At 38.3% G+C, this 20,071-nt stretch overlaps 1 protein-coding gene across 4 annotated transcripts in view; it reads right to left on the bottom strand.

The window, feature by feature from the left end:
- PIK3C2G (phosphatidylinositol-4-phosphate 3-kinase catalytic subunit type 2 gamma) overlaps window positions 1-20,071 on the bottom strand; it is a 664,807-nt gene that overhangs the window by 352,916 nt on the left and 291,820 nt on the right. For all 4 annotated transcript variants that reach the window (XM_027541447.1, XM_027541446.1, XM_027541448.1 and 1 more), the window contains 3 exons: window positions 11,617-11,739; window positions 5,893-5,926; window positions 54-252 (listed from right to left, as the gene is read on the bottom strand). In XM_027541447.1, the coding sequence (XP_027397248.1) occupies window positions 54-252; window positions 5,893-5,926; window positions 11,617-11,739 (356 nt within the window). The remainder of the gene's footprint in view (window positions 1-53; window positions 253-5,892; window positions 5,927-11,616; window positions 11,740-20,071) is intronic.

Here is a 20,071-nt window from a genome sequence, read left to right as displayed (position 1 = left end):
AGAAGCGACACAAAACTAATTAACCCTTTTGTGGAAAAGGCATCACAACTCACCTGTGCACCCAGGTTTCTGGAATATTGTGAGCTGCATACACTGTGAAGCTAAGGTGGGAATGGAGCCCAAGATTTACACAGGAGACACTATACAGAGGTGCGTGTAGAGGCTGGAAATCTGCACAGAAGCTGCTGCAATGGATATCAATTAGCTGACAGATGGATGTGGATAGTTCGGTTGTCACTTTCTCTATCAAACCTGGGGGGAGGGTGGGGAGAGGGATAGAAACCAGGTCATCTATGAAGGGTCATATTTATCACAAACCATTCTTTACAGCTTTGAAAATTTTTATAACAAAATTTAAAGAAAACTGAATTAAAATGACCCTCTATCAACTGAAGCCAATTAGCCATCTGTGCCTCTGTATGCAGTCTGGGGTAGCTGCTATAGTGTAATTAATCAGCTTTCATTTCTTCAATTGCATAAATTTGGGAAGTGCAGCCTTTAATCACAAATCATAATTCTGGGTTATCAATTTGGCATTCTGATCAACTATAATTCACAAAATTTTTGGTCTAGATTATTATTGTTTAGAATTAATGTTCAGACAAAGGGACATGTTTTCTGTGTGGTTTATACGTATTTTAAACAAACTCCATCTAAGGAATTAATTATAATAAGTTTGATTATGCTATGTTTGCCATTAACTGAACACTAATCATACACATTATGTTGCCATAAAAAGAGTGAAGGAAAGTTATGTCCAACCTAGATAGCATATTCAAAAGCAAAGACATTACTTTGCCAACAAAGGTCCGTGTAATCCAGGCTATGGTTTTTCCTGTGGTCATGTATGGATGTGAGAGTTGGACTGTGAAGAAGGCTGAGAGCCGAAGAATTGATGCTTTTGAACTGTGGTGTTGGAGAAGACTCTTGAGAGTCCCTTGAACTGCAAGGAGATCCAACCAGTCCATTCTGAAGGAGATCAGTCCTGGGTGTTCTTTGGAAGGAATAATGCTAAAGCTGAAACTCCAGTACTTTGGCCACCTTATGAGAAGAGTTGACTCATTGGAAAAGACTCTGATGCTGGGAGGGATTGGGGGCAGGAGGAGAAGGGGATGACAGAGGATGAGATGGCTGGATGGCATCACTGACTCGATGGACGTGAGTCTGAGTGAACTCCGGGAGTTGGTGATGGACAGGGAGGCCTGGCGTGCTGGGATTCATGGGGTCGCAAAGAGTCGGACATGACTGAGTGACTGAACTGAACTGAACTGAACTGAAGTACATGGCTGGTATCCAAGGTAAGTTTAGAATAAAAGATTTAGGACATTTACTATATTTCTTCAAAATCAAAGCTTTATTCCAGTTTTACCATTAGTTATTTATAGGGAGTCTATTGATTATGTAAAGCTGAATTGTCATGACGGAAGAAAAAATGAAGAAAAAAATGAAGAAAAATGACTAACTACAGGGACCGATAGATTTGAAATGTCTGCTAGATTCCATGAGAATTTAGTTTAGAGCACATGAAAAGCGTCCCCTGATCATTAAATTTAAGGTAAATTTTTCTGAGAATGGTATTCTCCCTCTCTTTAAACTCTCTGTTGGACAAATTCCAACCTGAGTGGGAGGAAGCAGAAGAGGCTGATGAAATGGAGTAGGCAGAACTGGTGGACTTTGACAGGAATCTGGCGCCATTAGGATGGAGAAACCTGAGGATGATGAATGCCATCTCCAGGTAGGACTCGCTGTCAGACCCTTACAGGGAAGGTGGATAACACTCACTGCTGACATTTTGTATGCAGTAGTCAATGCATTGGAGAAGGCAACGGCACCCCACTCCAGTACTCTTGCCTGGAAAATCCCATGGACAGAGGAGCCTGGAAGGCCGCAGTCCATTGGGTCGCTGAGGGTCGGACACGACTGAGAGACTTCACTTTCACTTTTTACTTTCATGTATTGGAGAAGGAAATGACAACCTACTCCAGTGTTCTTGCCTGGAAAATCCCAGGGACGGGGGAGCCTGGTGGGCTGCCGTGTATGGGGTCGCACAGAGTCGGACACGACTGAAGTGACTTAGTAGCAGCAGTAGCAGCAGCAGTCAATGCATCGAAAATCATAAGACGCTCATGACTTGCAATTATTTTTAATACTCAACTACGCTGTTTCAGAAGTTAGGTGAATAACCTCGTGTAAAAAATTGTATGCAAAACCGATACAATATTGTAAGGTAAAAAAAAATAATTTTTTTAATTGTATTTTAAAAATTATTCCCTTTTTACCTAGAAGAGGAAACGCTTTAATGGACAAATATTTAGGTGACAAAGAGTTTTAAGAGATGAATGTATAATATGAAGTGTTATCAATGGAGCCCTCCTACTCCTCTGGGTCACTTATGCCTGACTTTGCTGACAAGTCTCGAAGGTCGGGGGTTGCAAGGCTCCTGTGGTTGTGATCAAGACCCCTACTTCAGGCCTTGTTCAGTCCCAGCAAAAGTCCTCCTTAAATCCCACAGGCGGATCTTGGTAGACGAGAGTGAGGCAGAAAACCCTGCGTTCTTCTATCCATCCTGGGCCAGAAATATGTACGGAAATGCCGTATTTCAGATGTTTCTCCTTTTCGGCCGCCTTGTTCTGGAGAAAGTAAATGAAAAGGCAGTGCCACCAGTGTGGGGAAGACAGAGGCAGAGGAACCATATTCTTGGCGGCGGTTCCCACATCGGGAACGGTCGCCGGGCTGCAGAGGAGAGCCTGCCGGAGGAGAGCTGGTCCTCCAGGCGGTACTTGGGAGGGAGACACTGTGTCTGGAGGCCTGAAGCCAGTGCTGCTGAGCATCCGCAGCAATCCTCGGCTTCTGGGCGGGACCACGGGGAACGTGATGGGGCCCCGGCGGAGGGATGGGCGGAGCCAGCCTGTGTGGGGAAAGGCAGAAGATTCTCTCCCCTGCCTCCGCACATGGTTGCTGCTCCAGAAGTCAAGCCTCCATCTGACTTCCGTCTCGGGTTACCGCACAGCCTCCATTTCCAGGAGGAAAAGGGCCGACACAGGAGCTGGTCGGCCTCGACGGGCAGCCTTTCCCCAGCAGGGCTGAACTAAGTTTTAGGCTGAACACGCCTGGCAGGTGTTTGCAGATGATGACTGTTTCTGTAGGGCAAGGAAGGGACTGATGGACAATTTCCTTCCATTTCAACCCCAAGCTTGCTAGTTGGACACCAGCTAGTTCTGGTTCACGACTCCGGGGTCAGAGTGCGGGCCTTTTCAAGCGAGGCGTCTACATGGTACTGGGAGTGTCAGTTGCGGAGTAGGGCTGCGTGGCCTTGGCTTTGTAGTGGTCCGGCCTGAACGCCTGTTCTCGCTCTCCAGACTGCAGGTTCTTAGCCCACTGGTTGGGCAGGGCTGGTGGTGTTCACCTGTCCCAGATGGGGTCCCGGATGCCAGGGCCAGGGTGGGCTCCTTCCTCGCCCTCCCTCCGCCCACCCTCTCCCTACCCCTAGGGCGGCTGGGTCATGTGCAGCCATGAGTCCCCAAGACCACAGCCCAGAAGAGCAAGGTTGCCAAGCCCTTGGCAGCTGAGGAGACGTTGACAGAACAAGTAAGCGCATCCTTAGATCTTATGTTCTCAAGATCTGCTGTGATTTTTAAAAAATTCTCATAACATTTTATTTTACTTACTGTACTATATTTTAAAGGTTTTTATATTTTATATTTTAAAATATATTTTTATATTATGAGGTATAGAAAAAGAAATGTCTATTAAGATTATGAAAGGGGCCAAGTGTGGGGGCGGGGTTCCCCGGGTGGTCCAGTAGTTAAGAATCCGGACACTTACACTGCAGTAGGTGCGATTCAAGCTAAGATCCTACCAGCCACGCAGTTCGACCAATAATAATAATAATAATAATGATAAAAAGATGATGAATGGAACAAGTGGAACAAGTCACAAATTTGGCATAAGCGTATTCAGTGTGGAGTCGCATCACACAGTACTGTTTTTTTGAGACACGTGCACTTTCTCATGAGTAGTTTCCAAAACGGAAATTGCTTTTTGGTTCTTGTGTGCTGTGCTTAGTTGCTCAGTCCTATAGGACTCCTTTCAACCCCATGGATTGTAGCCCACCAGATACTTCTGTCCATGGGGATTCTCCAGTGAAGAATACTGGAGTGCATTGCCGTGCCCTCCCGCAGGGTATCTTTCCCAACCCAGGAATCCAACTGGGGTCTCCTGCATTGCAGGCAGATTCTTTTGGTTCTTAGTTGGTTTGAAAAGAAATGAGCAGAATGAGCTAGACGCTTCCTCCAGTAGTATGTGTGCAGTGTTCCATTGCCCAGGAAAGAGGCCAGCTTCTGCATGGAGCTTCTTCCCACATCCTGTCCCTCAGTAGCTCTGCCCATAATTAAACATTTTGTTGTTGTTGTCCAACACATGCTATTATTCACTTAGTTATTCATAAATTTGTACAAAATTTATGAGATGGCCAAATTCTACTCACTTGCTGTGTTTCTAAAATTATGCCCTTTGTTGAAACAGCCTGAGGTGACATGCAGAGTGAAAGAGCTCTAATTAAAATTCTCTGAGAAATCAGCAGTAGCAATTAATGAAACAGAAGAGGAAAGGAGCATAAAAATAGTCTTTAAAGAGGCCTCATCAAACTCTGGAGGCCAACCAACAGGGTTTCTCCTGAACAACAGGAGGCAGAGAATTATAAATTTATAAAAACATCTTGTTTCTCTGGTCCCCAAATTGTATTCTGAAGCAGGAAGTACAGACTTCTTGTTAATAATTCCCAATCTTGTGCAAATTAATGCACATTAAAATAAATCATAAAGTTGAGTTAGAGATCTCATTAATTGAAGCCCCAGCACATATTTTAGAGAATCTTAATTATTGGGCTAATTACTCAAACTCCACTTTTTGCTTTTTTGCAGAAAAACAGTTCTAGATTTCGCATCTTTCAAAGTTCGCAACTTGAAGGTTCACATGTAGGGGCCTTACTGTATCTTCTTTTGAGTGATGGGAATTAGAGTTGACAGGATACCCTGCTATACGTAACTTTCCACTGAAAACCACTAAGGCTATGGAGGACAGGTCAGAGTTATTGTTTGTGCCTCACTGTCACCTTTGACAGCTGAACATCTGTGAGTCAGATGTTTTCAATTTTCTTAAAGATACTCATAAGTGTTCATAAGCCAAATACGATCTGCCAGTGCAAACAAGAACAATCTTGACCACACCCCGCACTTTACATACTGCCCTATCCTTTATTCATATTAGGAAAACTGAGGATCAGAGAGTTTAATTTTTTACCATCAGAGTAAAAATATGGGCAGAGTTAGAATTCAAAATCAGTTCTGCCTGATTCCAGAAGCCAGACTCATTGCTGTGGACCACACTATCTACCCTTTTCAACAGAGGCCCAGTCCTCCTGTGGCTTACAGTTTTGTAGGTTCAGAGCTTCTGCGAACACTTAAGTATTTCAGAACCAAATCCTCCTGCCTGATACATTAAGTTGATGCTTCAAATAGAGCTTGATTTTAAAATGGAAATTAATGACCTTGAAGAAAGACATCTGCTACATTTCTGACTTCTCTTACATCAGAATATCATTAGTTAAATAAAATTTTATATTTTCTTAGAATGGTAAAAAGGGCATTTTCAGAATTCTTTTTACTTTTATAGCTTTCTTGACTTTATTTTTTAAAAAAATCTCAGGCTCAAAGGCAGTGGATTTTTATTCACTTGCAGAATAATCACTACTGTCAGTAAAAAGAGTTTTAGCAAGTTTTTTCCCTCAAAAATATTTTATGTGTGTGTTATCACCATATTTGGAAAAATTAAATTATTTTTGGTTTTAGAAATTGTTTATTTAAAAAATATTTGGATGCACATATGTTTTACCTTTTGCTGAAGTGTCTGAATTTTGATGAAGATTCTGAAAAAGAAAAATAGGTCGAAAGATACAATTGTTATTCAGAAAACAAATTTGGAAAACCAAACCAATAATGTCCACAATCTACATATAGGAATTTCTCTGCTATGATAAAAAGAAAATGCATTTCTTGGTGCCTTATATAAATATTACTTATTAAACAGGAAATCTAAATTGTAAGATGAAAGAAGAGTCTTCTGTCATAATCATCGATCTTTATTATTTGATTAAAAAAAAATAATTTCTAGCATAAGCTCAGCCTTCTTAGTATTATTTAAACAGTTCTGCAGATATTGCCTGGTGGCAAAATAGCTTCCCTGGTGGCTCAGACAGTAAAAAAGTCTGCCTGCAATGCATGAGACCCAGGTTTGATCCCTGGGTGGGAAAGATCCCCTGCAGGAGAGTATGGCAACCCACTCCAGTTTCTTTCCTGGAGAATCCCATGGACAAAGGAGCCTGACGGGGCTGTAGTCCATAGGGTAGCAAAGAATTGGACACGACTAAAGTGACTCAGTACACACCCACAGATAGTGCCTAAATTCAATCCCCCTTCCACAACAGGGACTGATATTTTAGTATAAAAGATTTGTCATTTTTGCTGTTTAGTGTGTTCAGTTCTTATTTTAACAGTCATTTATATACAGGCTTAAAAAATCATACAGATTCACTGTATAGTTTCATTTCTTTATTTTGTAGGATTAAAAAGAGAAACTGGTAGTCAAATACTTGAGATTGTATCCTGGATTAAAAAAAAAACAAAACTATCTGAAATTTTGTGTTTTTCATTATCATTTAAGTTTGTATCCATTAGCATGGGGGGTTTTATTTGCTTGTTTGTTTATGTTTATTGTACACCTGGAGTTACTTTAGTGGTTTAGAATTTACTGGCTATAACTTCATTATCATGAAAACTATATCAGGTAGGTGATTCACAGATTCATTAAAAGTTACATTTCAGTCAAAAAGAAAATTCAATTTTCTAACAAGATCCATTTTAATTGACGCTAAATTTTTTTGGAAATTTTGCTTTGACAAGTTTGCTTTGAAGGAAATCCAATTAATGAAAAGCTTGATTTTTCAAACAAACAAACTAGGGAATAATTGTTTTCCTGTAACAAGGAACTTGCTAGAGTATTCCTTTTAGAGAGAAAAGCCGTCTGTCATGTTTAGAATGTAATTAAACGTGTATGTAACTTTTCATTGAAGAGTATCATTCACATGAACCTTCTCAGAAGCAATTCTCTTAGGTAAAATAGTTCATCTATTAGAGCATAGATTCAACTACTAAGCTGAACACATGAGATCTTTACCCTAGCTGTGTGGGTGAGATTGTTAAACACCTTAGCATGACTTAACTAGAATTCAGTTTATTCAGAAATGTAAACTTGTATTTTTAAATCACCATGACACCCACCTACAGCACAATGTGTAAGACTGTATTTTTTTTTAAGACTGTATTTTTTATTTGTAGTTTGTTTATTGTGTATTTAATGGAAATATGTGAGCTTCTGGAATACAGTTCTAAAGAATGGAAAATTGTTTCCAGTGCTAGGTGGGAGCGTGAAGTATAGATGGAGTACAACTGCATTTGTGATATAGTTCTTCATTTTGCCAAAACTTACATTTAGTAAATACTTAATTACTTCCTGGTATGGCAGGAAATAGTGTTTTGTTAGTTGACCTAAAAATGCAGCCAAGAAAAAGGACAGCTTCTGAAATTTGAATCTGTTGGCAGAAGACATATTTCTCAGTGTTTCTTTAGTTTTAGGTTTATGGTGGGTGGATAGATTGAAATAGTTTGGCATTATTAGCCATAGTTGGTTACTACAGAAATAATGTAAAATATACTTACTATTTGTGCTGATTTTCTTATATAGGTGGGCTTATAGTTAAGATACGTTGAGAAAAGGGATGGACAAAATGTGTGAATAATGTTGAATAAACTTTGAAAAGGTACTCAAGCAGAATCTGTTTACTTGGGGATATTCAACTATTTATTTTGACCCTTGACATATATGAAATAAAACTGGTAAATATCAATTCTTTTCTTCATTTCTATGCATGAATAGTCACATACAATTTAGCGCTCTTAAGTATAGAAGAAATGTGAAATATGATATGAGCTTCTCTCGATTATTGTAATTGTCCATATTTTCCTAGGAAATACTTTGTTTCTCCTTGAAGGATTCTTTTGCTTCAGATATGTTGAAATTTTGATATTTTTGAGAAAACTGTCATTTTTGTTTATCTAGGGAGTTTCAGAAAATGAATGTTTAAAGAAAGCTTTTTCTTTAAAAAGCTTTTTTGTTGTTGTTGTTAAAGTGCTACTTTAACAGCATTTGAAATGCTTCATCCTAAAATTAGATTTTCCTCCTTCTTTGATCATTTGTTTGTTTCTACTGATTTACTGAGAGCAGGACATAAAAACTAAAGAACAGCCAAGTGGTCTTAACAGATGGGAAGACGTGTGTCCACATTCATGTATCTGGTTTCCTACTCTAGCATTTATCCTGAGGTTGGCTATAACCAATGGCCCAGAGATAAGAGAGTATTTAGTGGTACTTGGGTGAATTAAACTCTTCTTGGCCTCATGAGGAAGATTATTAAAAACTACTACAGCATCATCTCTACTACTTCCACTAATAATAATGGGTGGTAGTGGTTTACTTGCTAGGTTGTGTCTGACTGTGACTTCATGGACTGTAGCCTGCCACACTCCTCTGTCCATCAGTTTTCCTAGGCAAGAATGCTGGAGTGGTTTGCAATTACTTTCTCCAGGGGATCTTCCCGGCCCAGGGACTGAACCTTCATTTCCAGCATTGTAGGTGGTCTCCTGCATTGCAGACAGATTCTTTACCTCTGAGCCACTCAAAATATACTCTCATCTGGCCCATTTGTTAATGTTATTTCTGATTCAAGAACCCTGCAAATTCTGTTTTCTTTTTCTGTTTTAGAGATGAGGAAAACTGAAACTTAGAGAAGTTAATTAGTTTTCCAAAGTATATTCACCTGGCAAGTGGCAGATCTCAAATTCAAATCATCTCTGCATGACCCTATGCTTTTTGTATTTTATTATCAGCTCTAGGTATTTGTATTATCTCCAAAATGTGGTAATCTAAGAGAAATGAATAACTTGTTGCAAGTTAATTCTCACTTGTTATCTTAACTTCAGCTGTTATAAAATCTTTTGTCGATATGAGACCTTTGCTCCTCAGTCACCACTGTCACTGTTCATGTAATGCAAATAGGATATTAAAAATTCTGAATTTATTACATCTAATTGCAAAAAATACAATTGTAATTATTTATAATAAGATATAGGGAGAAAAACAAATACCATATATTAACACCTATGTATGAAATCTAGCAGGCTTCCCTGGTAGCTCAGCTAGTAAAGAATACACCTGCTATTCAGGAGATCCCAGTTTGATTCCTGGGATGGGAAGATCCCCCGGAGAAGGGATTGGCTACCCACTCCAGTGTTCTTGGGCTTCCCTGGTTTCTCAGGTGGTAAAGAATCCTCCTGCAATATGGGAGACCTGGATTTCATCCCTGAGTTGGGAGGATCTCCTGGAAGAAGGCATGGCAATCTGCTCCAGTATGGCATGGAAACCTATTCCAGTATGGCATGGCAACCCATTCCAGTATTCTTGCCTGGAGAATTGCAATGGACAGAAGAGCCTGCTGGGCTACAGTCCATGGGGTCGCAAAGAGTCGGACATGACTGAGCGACTAAGCATGTGGAATCAAGAAAAATGGTAATGATTAACCTATTCGCAGGGCAGGAATAAAGACATAAATGTAGAGAATGGACTTGTTGATTGGGGCAGGGGTGGATGATTGTGAAGGAGAGGAGGAGATGAATTGAGAGTAGCATGGACATATATACACTACCATGTGTAAATAGATAGCTAGTGGGAGGCTGCTGTATATCATAGGGAGCTCAGCTTGGTGCTCTGTGATGACTTAAAAGCGTGAGATGGGAGAGTAGGAGGGAGACTCAAGAGGGAGGAGATTTATGTATACATATAGCTGATTCACTTCGTTGTACAGCAGAAACTAACACAACATTGTAAAGCAGTTGCACTTGAGGAAAAAAAAGACATAGGAAGTCTGATAGTAAGAAATTACTGATTTTTACTAGTCACCTATTTGAAACAATGACAATTTATATATATTAGTATAATTGTCAACTTAGTAAATCAGTCTTTTTGAAATTTCAAGACTGGTGCATTCAAGGTAATAGAATCTGTGCTCTTCCTATCCATATAGATAAAGAATGCATGCAGTCACTCTCTTTTATGAAGTTTTGTATGTACTGAAGTGTGTTTAGAGGCCTGGGCTCAAATTTCTATTTTGCTGCTTATTAATGGGGAAAACAGTGGAAACAGTGTCAGACTTTATTTTTTTGGGCTCCAAAATCACTGCAGATGGTGACTGCAGCCATGAAATTAAAAGACACTCCTTGGAAGGAAAGTTATGACCAACCTAGATAGCATATTCAAAAGCAGAGACATTACTTTGCCAACAAAGGTCCGTCTAGTCCAGGCTATGGTTTTTCCTGTGGTCATGTATGGATGTGAGAGTTGGACTGTGAAGAAGTCTGAGCAAAGAAGAATTGATGCTTTTGAACTGTGGTGTTGGAGAAGACTCTTGAGAGTCCCTTGGACTGCAAGGAGATCCAAGCAGTCCATTCTGAAGGTGATCAGCCCTGGGATTTATTTGGAAGGAATGATGCTAAAGCTGAAATTTCAGTACTTTGGCCACCTCATGCAAAGAGTTGACTCATTGGAAAAGACTCTGATGCTGTGAGGGATTGGGGGCATGAGGAGAAGGGGACGACAGAGGATGAAATGGCTGGATGGCATCACTGACTCGATGGACGTGAGTCTGGGTGAACTCCAGGAGTTGGTGATGGACAGGGAGGCCTGGCATGCTGCGATTCATGGGGTCGCAAAGAGTCAGACACGACTGAGTGACTGATCTGATCTGATCAAGTATTAGTTATTATCATCAGCAGTATCCTATCTTTTGACTTTATCACTTGCTAAGCTAGCAACAAGATTGAACAATTCATTGTAACCAGATGTCCTAATCTTTTTCTTAGGCAATATTCACATATGATCTACATCAGATTTCTGAGATTTAAAAGAAAAAATCATATAATACTCATATAATGCTCATTTTTATAAATGGAAAATCCAGGAAATCACTATAGAATGTGAGATCATCAAAGCAGTGTGCCTTGAAGATTCAACAAAAAATACCACAAAAACTGATCTATTCTTTCCTGCATAAATGCTTGTCCAAGCAAGCATGGGTACCTACCTCTGCATACACTGGTGTGCATGAGAACCATTAATAGTCTATACAAACACTTGCCTGTGAATATTATTATATAAGCACGTTCATCTAGGTAGGACTGTAGGATAGATTTCAGTCTCACTTGAAGGTTGTATTGTAGTTACACTTCAAAGGTATAAGAAATTTCCTTTTAATTCAATTATTTTGGTATAATAGAATTAAGTTTTCATTATCCCCAAATGATTGAAATATATATGAACAGCAACACATGCACACACATACACACACACATACATATATACCAGTTCATCAAAAGTCTTTCACTCTCCTTAATTAATTATTGAACTCAGGTTTAAAATAATTGCTGTGTAATAAGTGAGTGTATTTACCTTTGGTTTTCTCTGAAGAATAAGATTTAGTTCATTTATAGCATCTGTAATTTGTTTGGTCTCCACACATCCCAGAACACTGCATATATTTTTTACTTCTTCAATAACATTATCCACATTTTGCTGTAGATGAAAAGATTGATATCTTTTAGTTTATTGAAATCAAGAGGACACTAAGTTATCTTTAAACTACCTCTCTACCCAGGAAAAGGAAACAGAATAAAAAATGGTTGTTTCCATGTGAAAGATTCTCAGGACTGGTTACCCTGTGATCTAATCGTGATTTGCATTGAGTGAATGCTGAAAACTAGGACTGTCAGTCCTAGTTGATATATATCAACTCTAACATTGGAGAAGGAAATGGCAACCCACTCCAGTGTTCTTGCCTGGAGAATCCCAGGGACAGGGGAGCCTGGTGGGCTGCGGTCTCTGGGGTTGCACAGAGTCGGACACGACTGAAGCTACTTAGCAGCAACATTATCTGGTATAAAACGGGGGAGAGAAGAGACAGAGACAGAGAGAGAGACTGAAAGTCTCTGGTTCCTGAAAAATACTTTGAAAACCAGACAAGTTCTAGCAGATCTATGTAGAGTGCAGAATACATTTATTTTTGTAAGCACTGTATACGAGGGCAAAATTATTAAAAATCAGAGTTCAGAACAAACTTGGTACAATGAAGTTTGGTACTGGAGGTGTTATGTAATCATTTGATTATATTATATTTCAGGCTTATGATGTTTCAAAAATAAAATCACTGATGACAAGTACAGTCCACAGAAATGACCAACTATTCTTAAAATCAAAATTTCTGTCTCTGCTTAAGATAGTTATACACGGACTTTGTGTCACAGTTCTAAGAGCTTTTCATTTTTTTTTTTTTAATTTCTGAGCTTTCACATGTTCTTAAACTTAGCTTTCATTAAAAAAAAAAAAAAAAGAAAAACTGCCCAATTTTGACCTTATTCTTTTTTGTTTTTTACTGGTAATTGTTTAGAAATCTCTCTTTTTTTCTTTAATTATTTGTGAATCATCTTTAACTCTATAATATTTTAATGTATTTTATCTATATCACTGTATCACTATAAAGTTGGCTTTTCAAAACACATGAGCTCTATCAAGTCTAGAATCACAGTCATTCCAATGGAGAATTTCAGTGGAGTTTATTTCAAGAGAGATGGAAGAATTTTTTTTCACACAAAGATATGAATTCATAATACAAAAGATTTTAACTGTACTTATTCTAGATCATTTTCTTATCAAAGCATTATCAATATAAAGACAAAAAAAGTGGGTATTATATTTAAGAATATAATTTTGTGTCTTTTATGGAAAAACAAAGCTTTTTAATATATCTCCAGTACCTTTTATAATGATTTTATAAACAGTGAAAACTGTTGACAAAAACCTAGAAAGAATGGCTAATTAATACTATGAAAGACACAATCAGGACTCCAAAATTATCACCAGACTTGATTAATGAGCTAAAAAGAAAATAAAACTAAACAAACAAAAAATTGAACTTAATTGGGTTCACTTGGATCTTAAATCTTCACAGATTAAGAAAATATAACTACTCAGTTACAACATAGGAAGAAAAATTTATTACTAATGCATGTGGAAAAAGGTCAGTTGTTTTATTTATGTGTGAAATAAATGAGTCCACATTGTGATGTGGCTGCCAGAAGAGCTACTTTATTATTAAATTAGAAGACATATACTCTCCAGAACCAGAAAGTTAGAGCTCAGCAAATGTACATAATCTGAACTGAGGTTAGTGTTGAGTACCACATTTGACAGTGAACTTAACAAATCGAATTTTCCCCAAAGACAGCAACCTAACTATTATTATGATATGAATATACTCTTTCTTGTGAAAGAAATAATAAATTCTATTTCCAGGTCTGCAATAAGGTTATGTGTGATAAAATCCTGATTCTGTCCTATTCTACCTATGGACATTAACAAAATTATTTAACTTCCATGTATCTGAATTCCCTCATCTGTAGAATTGGAACAATAATAATTAATTATTATGACCCTGATGCTGGGAGGGATTGGGGGCAGGAGGAGAAGGGGATGACAGAGGATGAGATGGCTGGATGGCATCACTGACTCGATGGACATGAGTTTGGGTAGACTCCAGGAGTTGGTGATGGACAGGGAGGCCTGGTGTGCTGCGATTCATGGCGTCGCAAAGAGTCGGACACGACTGAGCAACTGAACTGAACTGATTATTAAATAATAATTAATTATTATTATTTGGAGAAGGAAATGGCAACCCACTCCAGTATTCTTGCCTGGAGAATCCCATGGACAAAGGAGCCTGGTGGGCTACAGTCCATGGGGTTGCAGAGTTGGACACGACTGAGCAACTAACACACAACACACAATTATTATTAAGGTTAAATAAAGTAAAATAGGAAAAGTCCCTGGCAAATAATGTGGGCTAAATTTTAGTTTATTCATTTCAAATTAGTTCATTTTTATCCATTCACACAGATTTTTTGGTTTATAAGAGAAATCAGACACTGTTCATGCCCAGGTAACTAATAATATGAAAATTAAGAAATATTAAAACTATGATAGAGATGTATATCAGGTTCTGAGTGAATGAATTTGTTTTTCATTCATACATTCTTGGTAGATATGAGATACATGTGAATTTGTTGAAATCCATGAAATATTACTAGTTAAAATGCAAATGTTGGGTTGCTGGGTCACTCAATAGCTAATTTATTCCATCTGTTATTGTAGTCTTGTAGTGCCTCTTGTCTGATCTATTGATCTCATTTGATCTGCATAAAAATTCCGAAAGATAAATATTTCATTTTTGAGTGACTAAAATTGTTAGACTATGTTAAGTGAAATGTTGCCATTGTAGAATTAACTTGGTGACTAATTGGATTGAGTGCAACAGGGATATTGGATTGAAGATGTTTTCAAAATTTCATACTTGGAAAACCCAAAGACAGAGTGCCATGAGTTATGGCAAAATATGGAGTTTTGGTGGAATTGTGATATGTTTTTATTTCTGATACACAGAGCTTGAGTTGCCAATGGAAAAACCAAGTAGATTCAGCCTCTGGATACTGGGAAATGCAGCAGAGTTCTAGCTCTTGCAGTTGGTGGACTGATCAAACATGGACACCTTACACACACACACACACACACACACACACATTGTACACTCATATAAACATTAGCTGAACCACAAGAAAAAAATGTAAATCCAAAGTTTAGCCCAAAACAAAGATAGGATAAATCTGTGGATGGCAGAAATTTAATGAAGGAATTTAAAGGCTGAGCATTAGCTTCAACATGGATATGTCAGTAGCCTGGGGAAAATGTCAGTGGACTTAGATACTGGTGTTTACTGCTTAGAATGGGACAAGTGCTGAAATTTTAGACCTAAAGCTATTGGTTGAGGTAGGAGAAGGGGCAGACCTGGGGCTGAGATCCCTGACACTGGTTTGTCACCTGCAAAAGATGCGGAAAACAAAACAAAACAAAACAGTGTCTACTGACCAGGAGAACATTTGAGGAATTCTCTGTCAAGCTGGGCATTGAGTAAGGAAAATGATTACCTGAGGAACTGTTATGTGTAGCTATGGAGTATTAATTTGCACTACCCTTAGCAGGAATTTATGCCAAAATAATGCCAGTGCTGTTACTATTTTGGACTCAGGCAGAAGCAAATGCAAAACTTTTCTGATCCCAAACCACAAGGGCTTTGGGTGATCCATCATGAGATATTCTACAGACACAAAACAACAGAATTTGTCCCTGATTTCAAGAGATATCAAAGCTTAGATGTGAGTGTTATTTTCATAGAGATGATACCTAACAAAGAAATTGGATTTGATTGTCCAAAAGGAAAATACAAATAGAGGAAATAAAAATGGAAACATAGGTATATACACTTCAGAACATTTAATATTTAGATGATGAAGGAGGAAGTATGGGTCACAGTTGGAGAACACAAAGTTTTGAGACATAAGCCATAAGACTACAGCTTAATGGGCATAAAGGAAATATAATAGATGGTACTAGGAAGTTTCAGTTTGGAAAATAGGAAAAGGAAACACAATCACTTTCAAGTATATGATGACCTTTCAAGTGAAAAGGGGATTAGATTTACTGTAAGTTCTGGAATGATAAATTAGAACAAATGATTGCACATTATTTTGGCTCTGTGTGAGATATTCAGTTTGGCTTGATATTTTGGAAAAATTATTTTTTCCCAAAATTGAGTAGGCTGCCTTTTGAGTAGAGACCCATGTTACAGTGTGCAGCCAATAAGGATGTTTAGAGGCAAATTTTGCATTAAATAGGAGTTTGAAGTAGACTACTTTAAATTCTTTCTAACTCTATGGATTAGTGAAAACTGACAATACTGCTGTGAAGTTATTTTATGTGCTATATTCTAAACTTAGATATAATTGATGTATCATAGACTCTGAAGGAGCACCAGTCTAATACTTTAGAGATTAAGCATATTTGTAATGTATTTTGAACACTGGAGAAGATTGCTGACAAACTTTCCTTCTCGTCTTTTTTGAAAGCAAAACCAAACTAAGAGCATAAGGTTCATGTCCCCCACCCCATCCCCTTAATTTAGCTATGAGGGAGACCAAAGTAATAATGTGTTTAAATAGCTTGCTATTTTCCAGGATTTTAAAAATAAATCTTAATTTCTATTTCTGTTTACGTACTAAACATTATCAAATTCAGGAGACAAATTGAGAATTTAGAATTATTTTTATTCCAGGTTCAGTGGTTAGTGCTATTATAAATTGCTCCTTAAAGATTAAAAATTGTCTTTGGAGTTTCATTTCAGCTTAAAATGTAGAACTTTGGACCCATTGTAGAAATAGAAAAAGGCAGATAATATACAAAGATCATAATTTTTCCTGACTGCATTAGAGATTTGAGGTCAAAAGGGGACCAAGTAGACCAGATTCCAAAGAGTGGCAGGCCCTGCCAAGGGGAGATGGAGCACAAAATGTCTTTGGCCTTTGGCAGAGCACAGGAGAACGAGATGACCACTATATAAGAGGGTAAGAATAAATCAGCCAAAATTTCAGCAGATTCTTAAAGGCTAGATGTGAGCAAGCATGTCAGTTTGAAATATCTGGGAGTTCAAGACACAAGGAGAGTTAACAGTCATTTGTAAGCTCATCTTGGACACCCCCCAGTTGTTCAGGGGAAATAATGAAGACGGTGCAGGAAACTGAAGGTCCATTCACTGGCCTTCTAGGGGAAACCCTATTTCTGTAGATCTTCCTCTTATAAGAAGCAAAAGCTCTAAGCTACTGGTTTATGATACTAGAAAAATGATAATACGAGAGGAGACAGATATCCTCTGTGATCCTGAGCCCAGGCAAAAATCTCTTGCTTTGGAGGAAGGGAGAAAAAGCAAACAGCCTGCCTTGCAGGGATAGGTGGGACACAGGTTAAGATCCTTTGCTGGTGAGAGAATGGTTGAAGCAAAAACCTGTTGTTCCTGGGGCGGAGACTGGGGACCCTGTCTGGAGCCCAGGATCCCACATGGATACCAATCTGAAGTCAGGAACCACTAGGAGGAAGGACAGAAAACTGTCTCCTGTACAAGACTGAGTGCAGATATAAGGTACACTTTGGCTGCCAAAAAGTTCCAAATTTAAGGCAGAAATGCTCAGACAGTTCCAATCCTGAGATTCAAAAACACAGCCTAGGGCTGTTGTTGATCGTTACCTCAAAATTCCCTTTACTCTAATACAAAAATGAGTCTATTTTGAATAATAAACAATAGCAGAGTACACTAGTGTAGAGACAATAGTATTGAGAGAGATCATCTCTGTGACCTGGCAAATGGGCTGTTGAAAGCTGAGGAACAGAGAAAAGGACTCTAGTACTGCAGGTGTTCTATGTAAGTATAGGTGATGGTAATTAACCATTAGGGGAATTTGAAGCCTGAAGTGCCCTGACTATAATGATAGAAACACACACACACACACACACACACACACACACACACACACAAAGCTCAAATCTTGACTAGATTTAACAACTCTATGTACAAATAACAGAAGAGCATTCCCCATATCCAGATATGAATACAGTAAACCTCAGTCTCTAGTATTATTCTACATGGGATGTTTAGGACTCAATGCAAAATTAGGATCTATACCAAAAAACCAAGATAAAACAATCCATTGTTAGTAGATGAAACAACTAACAAAACCAAACTAATAAATGACCCAGATATTAGAACAATCAGACAAGGACTTTTAAGTAACTATGATTAGCATGGGACAAGACGTAGTGGAAAATGTAGACGACAAGCATGAACAGATGGGGGTTTCAGCAGAGAGATGAAAATGATGTACAAGAGGCAAGTGGAAATCATAGAAATATAAGAATATACTTGATACTAGAGATGAAGAATTCTTTCAGTTGATTGAACATCAATCTGAGCATCAGATTGAACACAGTGAAGTAAAGTATCAGTGAAATTGAAGATAGATCAAGAGAAAGCATCCTACCAAAACACAAAAAGGAAAATGAGTGGGAAGAAAAGCCAGTACACATCATCCAAGCCTGTCAGAAGCATTTATGCATTTGGAGTTCTGGAAAGATAAAAATGGGGGAGAGATATATTTAAAGAGATGATGGCCAACATATCAAAATTCATAGGATGCCACTAAAAGTTAGAGGGAAATTTATGACTTTAAACTTTGAATGATTCTATGTTATTGAATTAGAAGAAATTGAATTTATAATAAATCCTTCCCATAAGGAAAATTCTATCAACAGATGGCTTCACTGGTAAATTTTATCAAACATCTAAGAAAGAAAGAAAACCAAATCTACACAAATTATTTCAGAATGCAGAGTCAGCCAGAGGGAACATTTCTTAACTTATTTTATAAAGCTAGCATTATTTCAATGTTAAAATCAAGCCACAATATTACAAGAAAAGTATAGACTGATGTCTCTCATAAACACAGATACAGATAGCCTTAAAAAAATATTTGCTAATTGAAGCCAGAAATATGTAGAAAGAATTCTAAGTCATTACAGTTCAGTTCAGTTGCTCAGTCCTGTCTGGGGTTTTTGCGACCCCATGGAATGCAGCATGCCAGGCTTTCCTGTCCATCTCCAACTCCTGCAGCTTGCTCAAAGCAATCCATCCAGTCGGTGATGCCATCCAACCATCTCATCCTCTGTCACCCCCTTCTCCTCCTGCCTTCAATCTTTCCCAGAATCAGGATCTTTTCCAGTGAGTCAGTTCTTCGCATCACGTGGCCAAATATTGGAGCTTCATCTTCAGCATCAGTCCTTCCAGTGATATTCAGGACATTTCCTTTAAGATTGATTGGTTTGATAACCTTTCAGTCCAAGAGATTCTCAAGAGTCTTCTCTGACACTACAGTTCAGAAGCATCAATTCTTCAGCACTAAGCTTTCTTTGTAGTTCAACTCTCACATCCATGCATGACAACTGGAAAAACCACAGCTTTAAATAGACGGACCATTTTTGGCAAAGTAATGTCTCTGCTTTTTAATATGCTGTCTAGGTTGGTCATAGCTTTTCTTCCAAGGAGCAAGCATCTTTTAATTTCATGGCTGCAGTCACCATCTGCAGTGATTTTGGAGCCCAAGAAAATTAAGTCTGTCACTATTTCCATTGTTTCCCCATCTGTTTGCCTTAAAGTGATGAGACTGGATGCGATGATCTTAGTTTTTTGAATGTTGAGTTTTAAGCCAGCTTTTTCACTCTCCTCTTTCACTTTCATCAAGAGGCTCTTTAGTTCCTCTTCACTTTCTGCCTTTAGGCTGGTGTCATCTGCATATCTGAGGTTATTGATATTTCTCTCAGCAATCTTGATTCCAGCTTGTGCATCATCTAGCCCAGCGTTTCTTGTGACGTACTCTGCATATAAGTTAAATAAGCCGGGTATCAATATACAGCCTTGACAAACTCCTCTCCCAATTTGGAACAAGTCTATTGTACTATCCGGTTCTAACAGTTTCTTTTCGGCCTGCCTACAGATTTTTCTGAAGGAAGGTAAGGTGGTCTGGTATTCCCATCTCTATAAGAATTTTTCACAGTTTGTTGTGATCCACATAGTCAAAGGCTTAGGCATAGTCAATAAAATAGAAGTAGGTGTTTCTCTGGAATTCTCTTGCTTTTTGATGACCAACAGATGTTGGCAATTTGGTCTCTGGTTCCTCTGCCTTTTCTAAATCCAGCTTGAACATCAGGAATTCTTGGTTCACATACTGTTGAAGCCTAGCCTGGAGAATTTTGAGCATTACTTTGCTAGTGTGTGAGATGAGTGCAATTGTGCAGTAGTTTGAACATTTTTGGCATTGCCTTTCTTTGGGATTGAAATGAAAACTGATTTTTTCCAGTCTTGTGGCCACTGCTGAGTTTTCCAAATTTGCTGGCATATTGAGTGCAGCACTTTCAC

Source organism: Bos indicus x Bos taurus, chromosome 5 (genome assembly GCF_003369695.1).
Source record: "Bos indicus x Bos taurus breed Angus x Brahman F1 hybrid chromosome 5, Bos_hybrid_MaternalHap_v2.0, whole genome shotgun sequence".
In the NCBI taxonomy this organism is placed as follows: Eukaryota; Metazoa; Chordata; class Mammalia; order Artiodactyla; family Bovidae; genus Bos; species Bos indicus x Bos taurus.
This window is presented reverse-complemented; position numbering and strand designations above follow the sequence as displayed.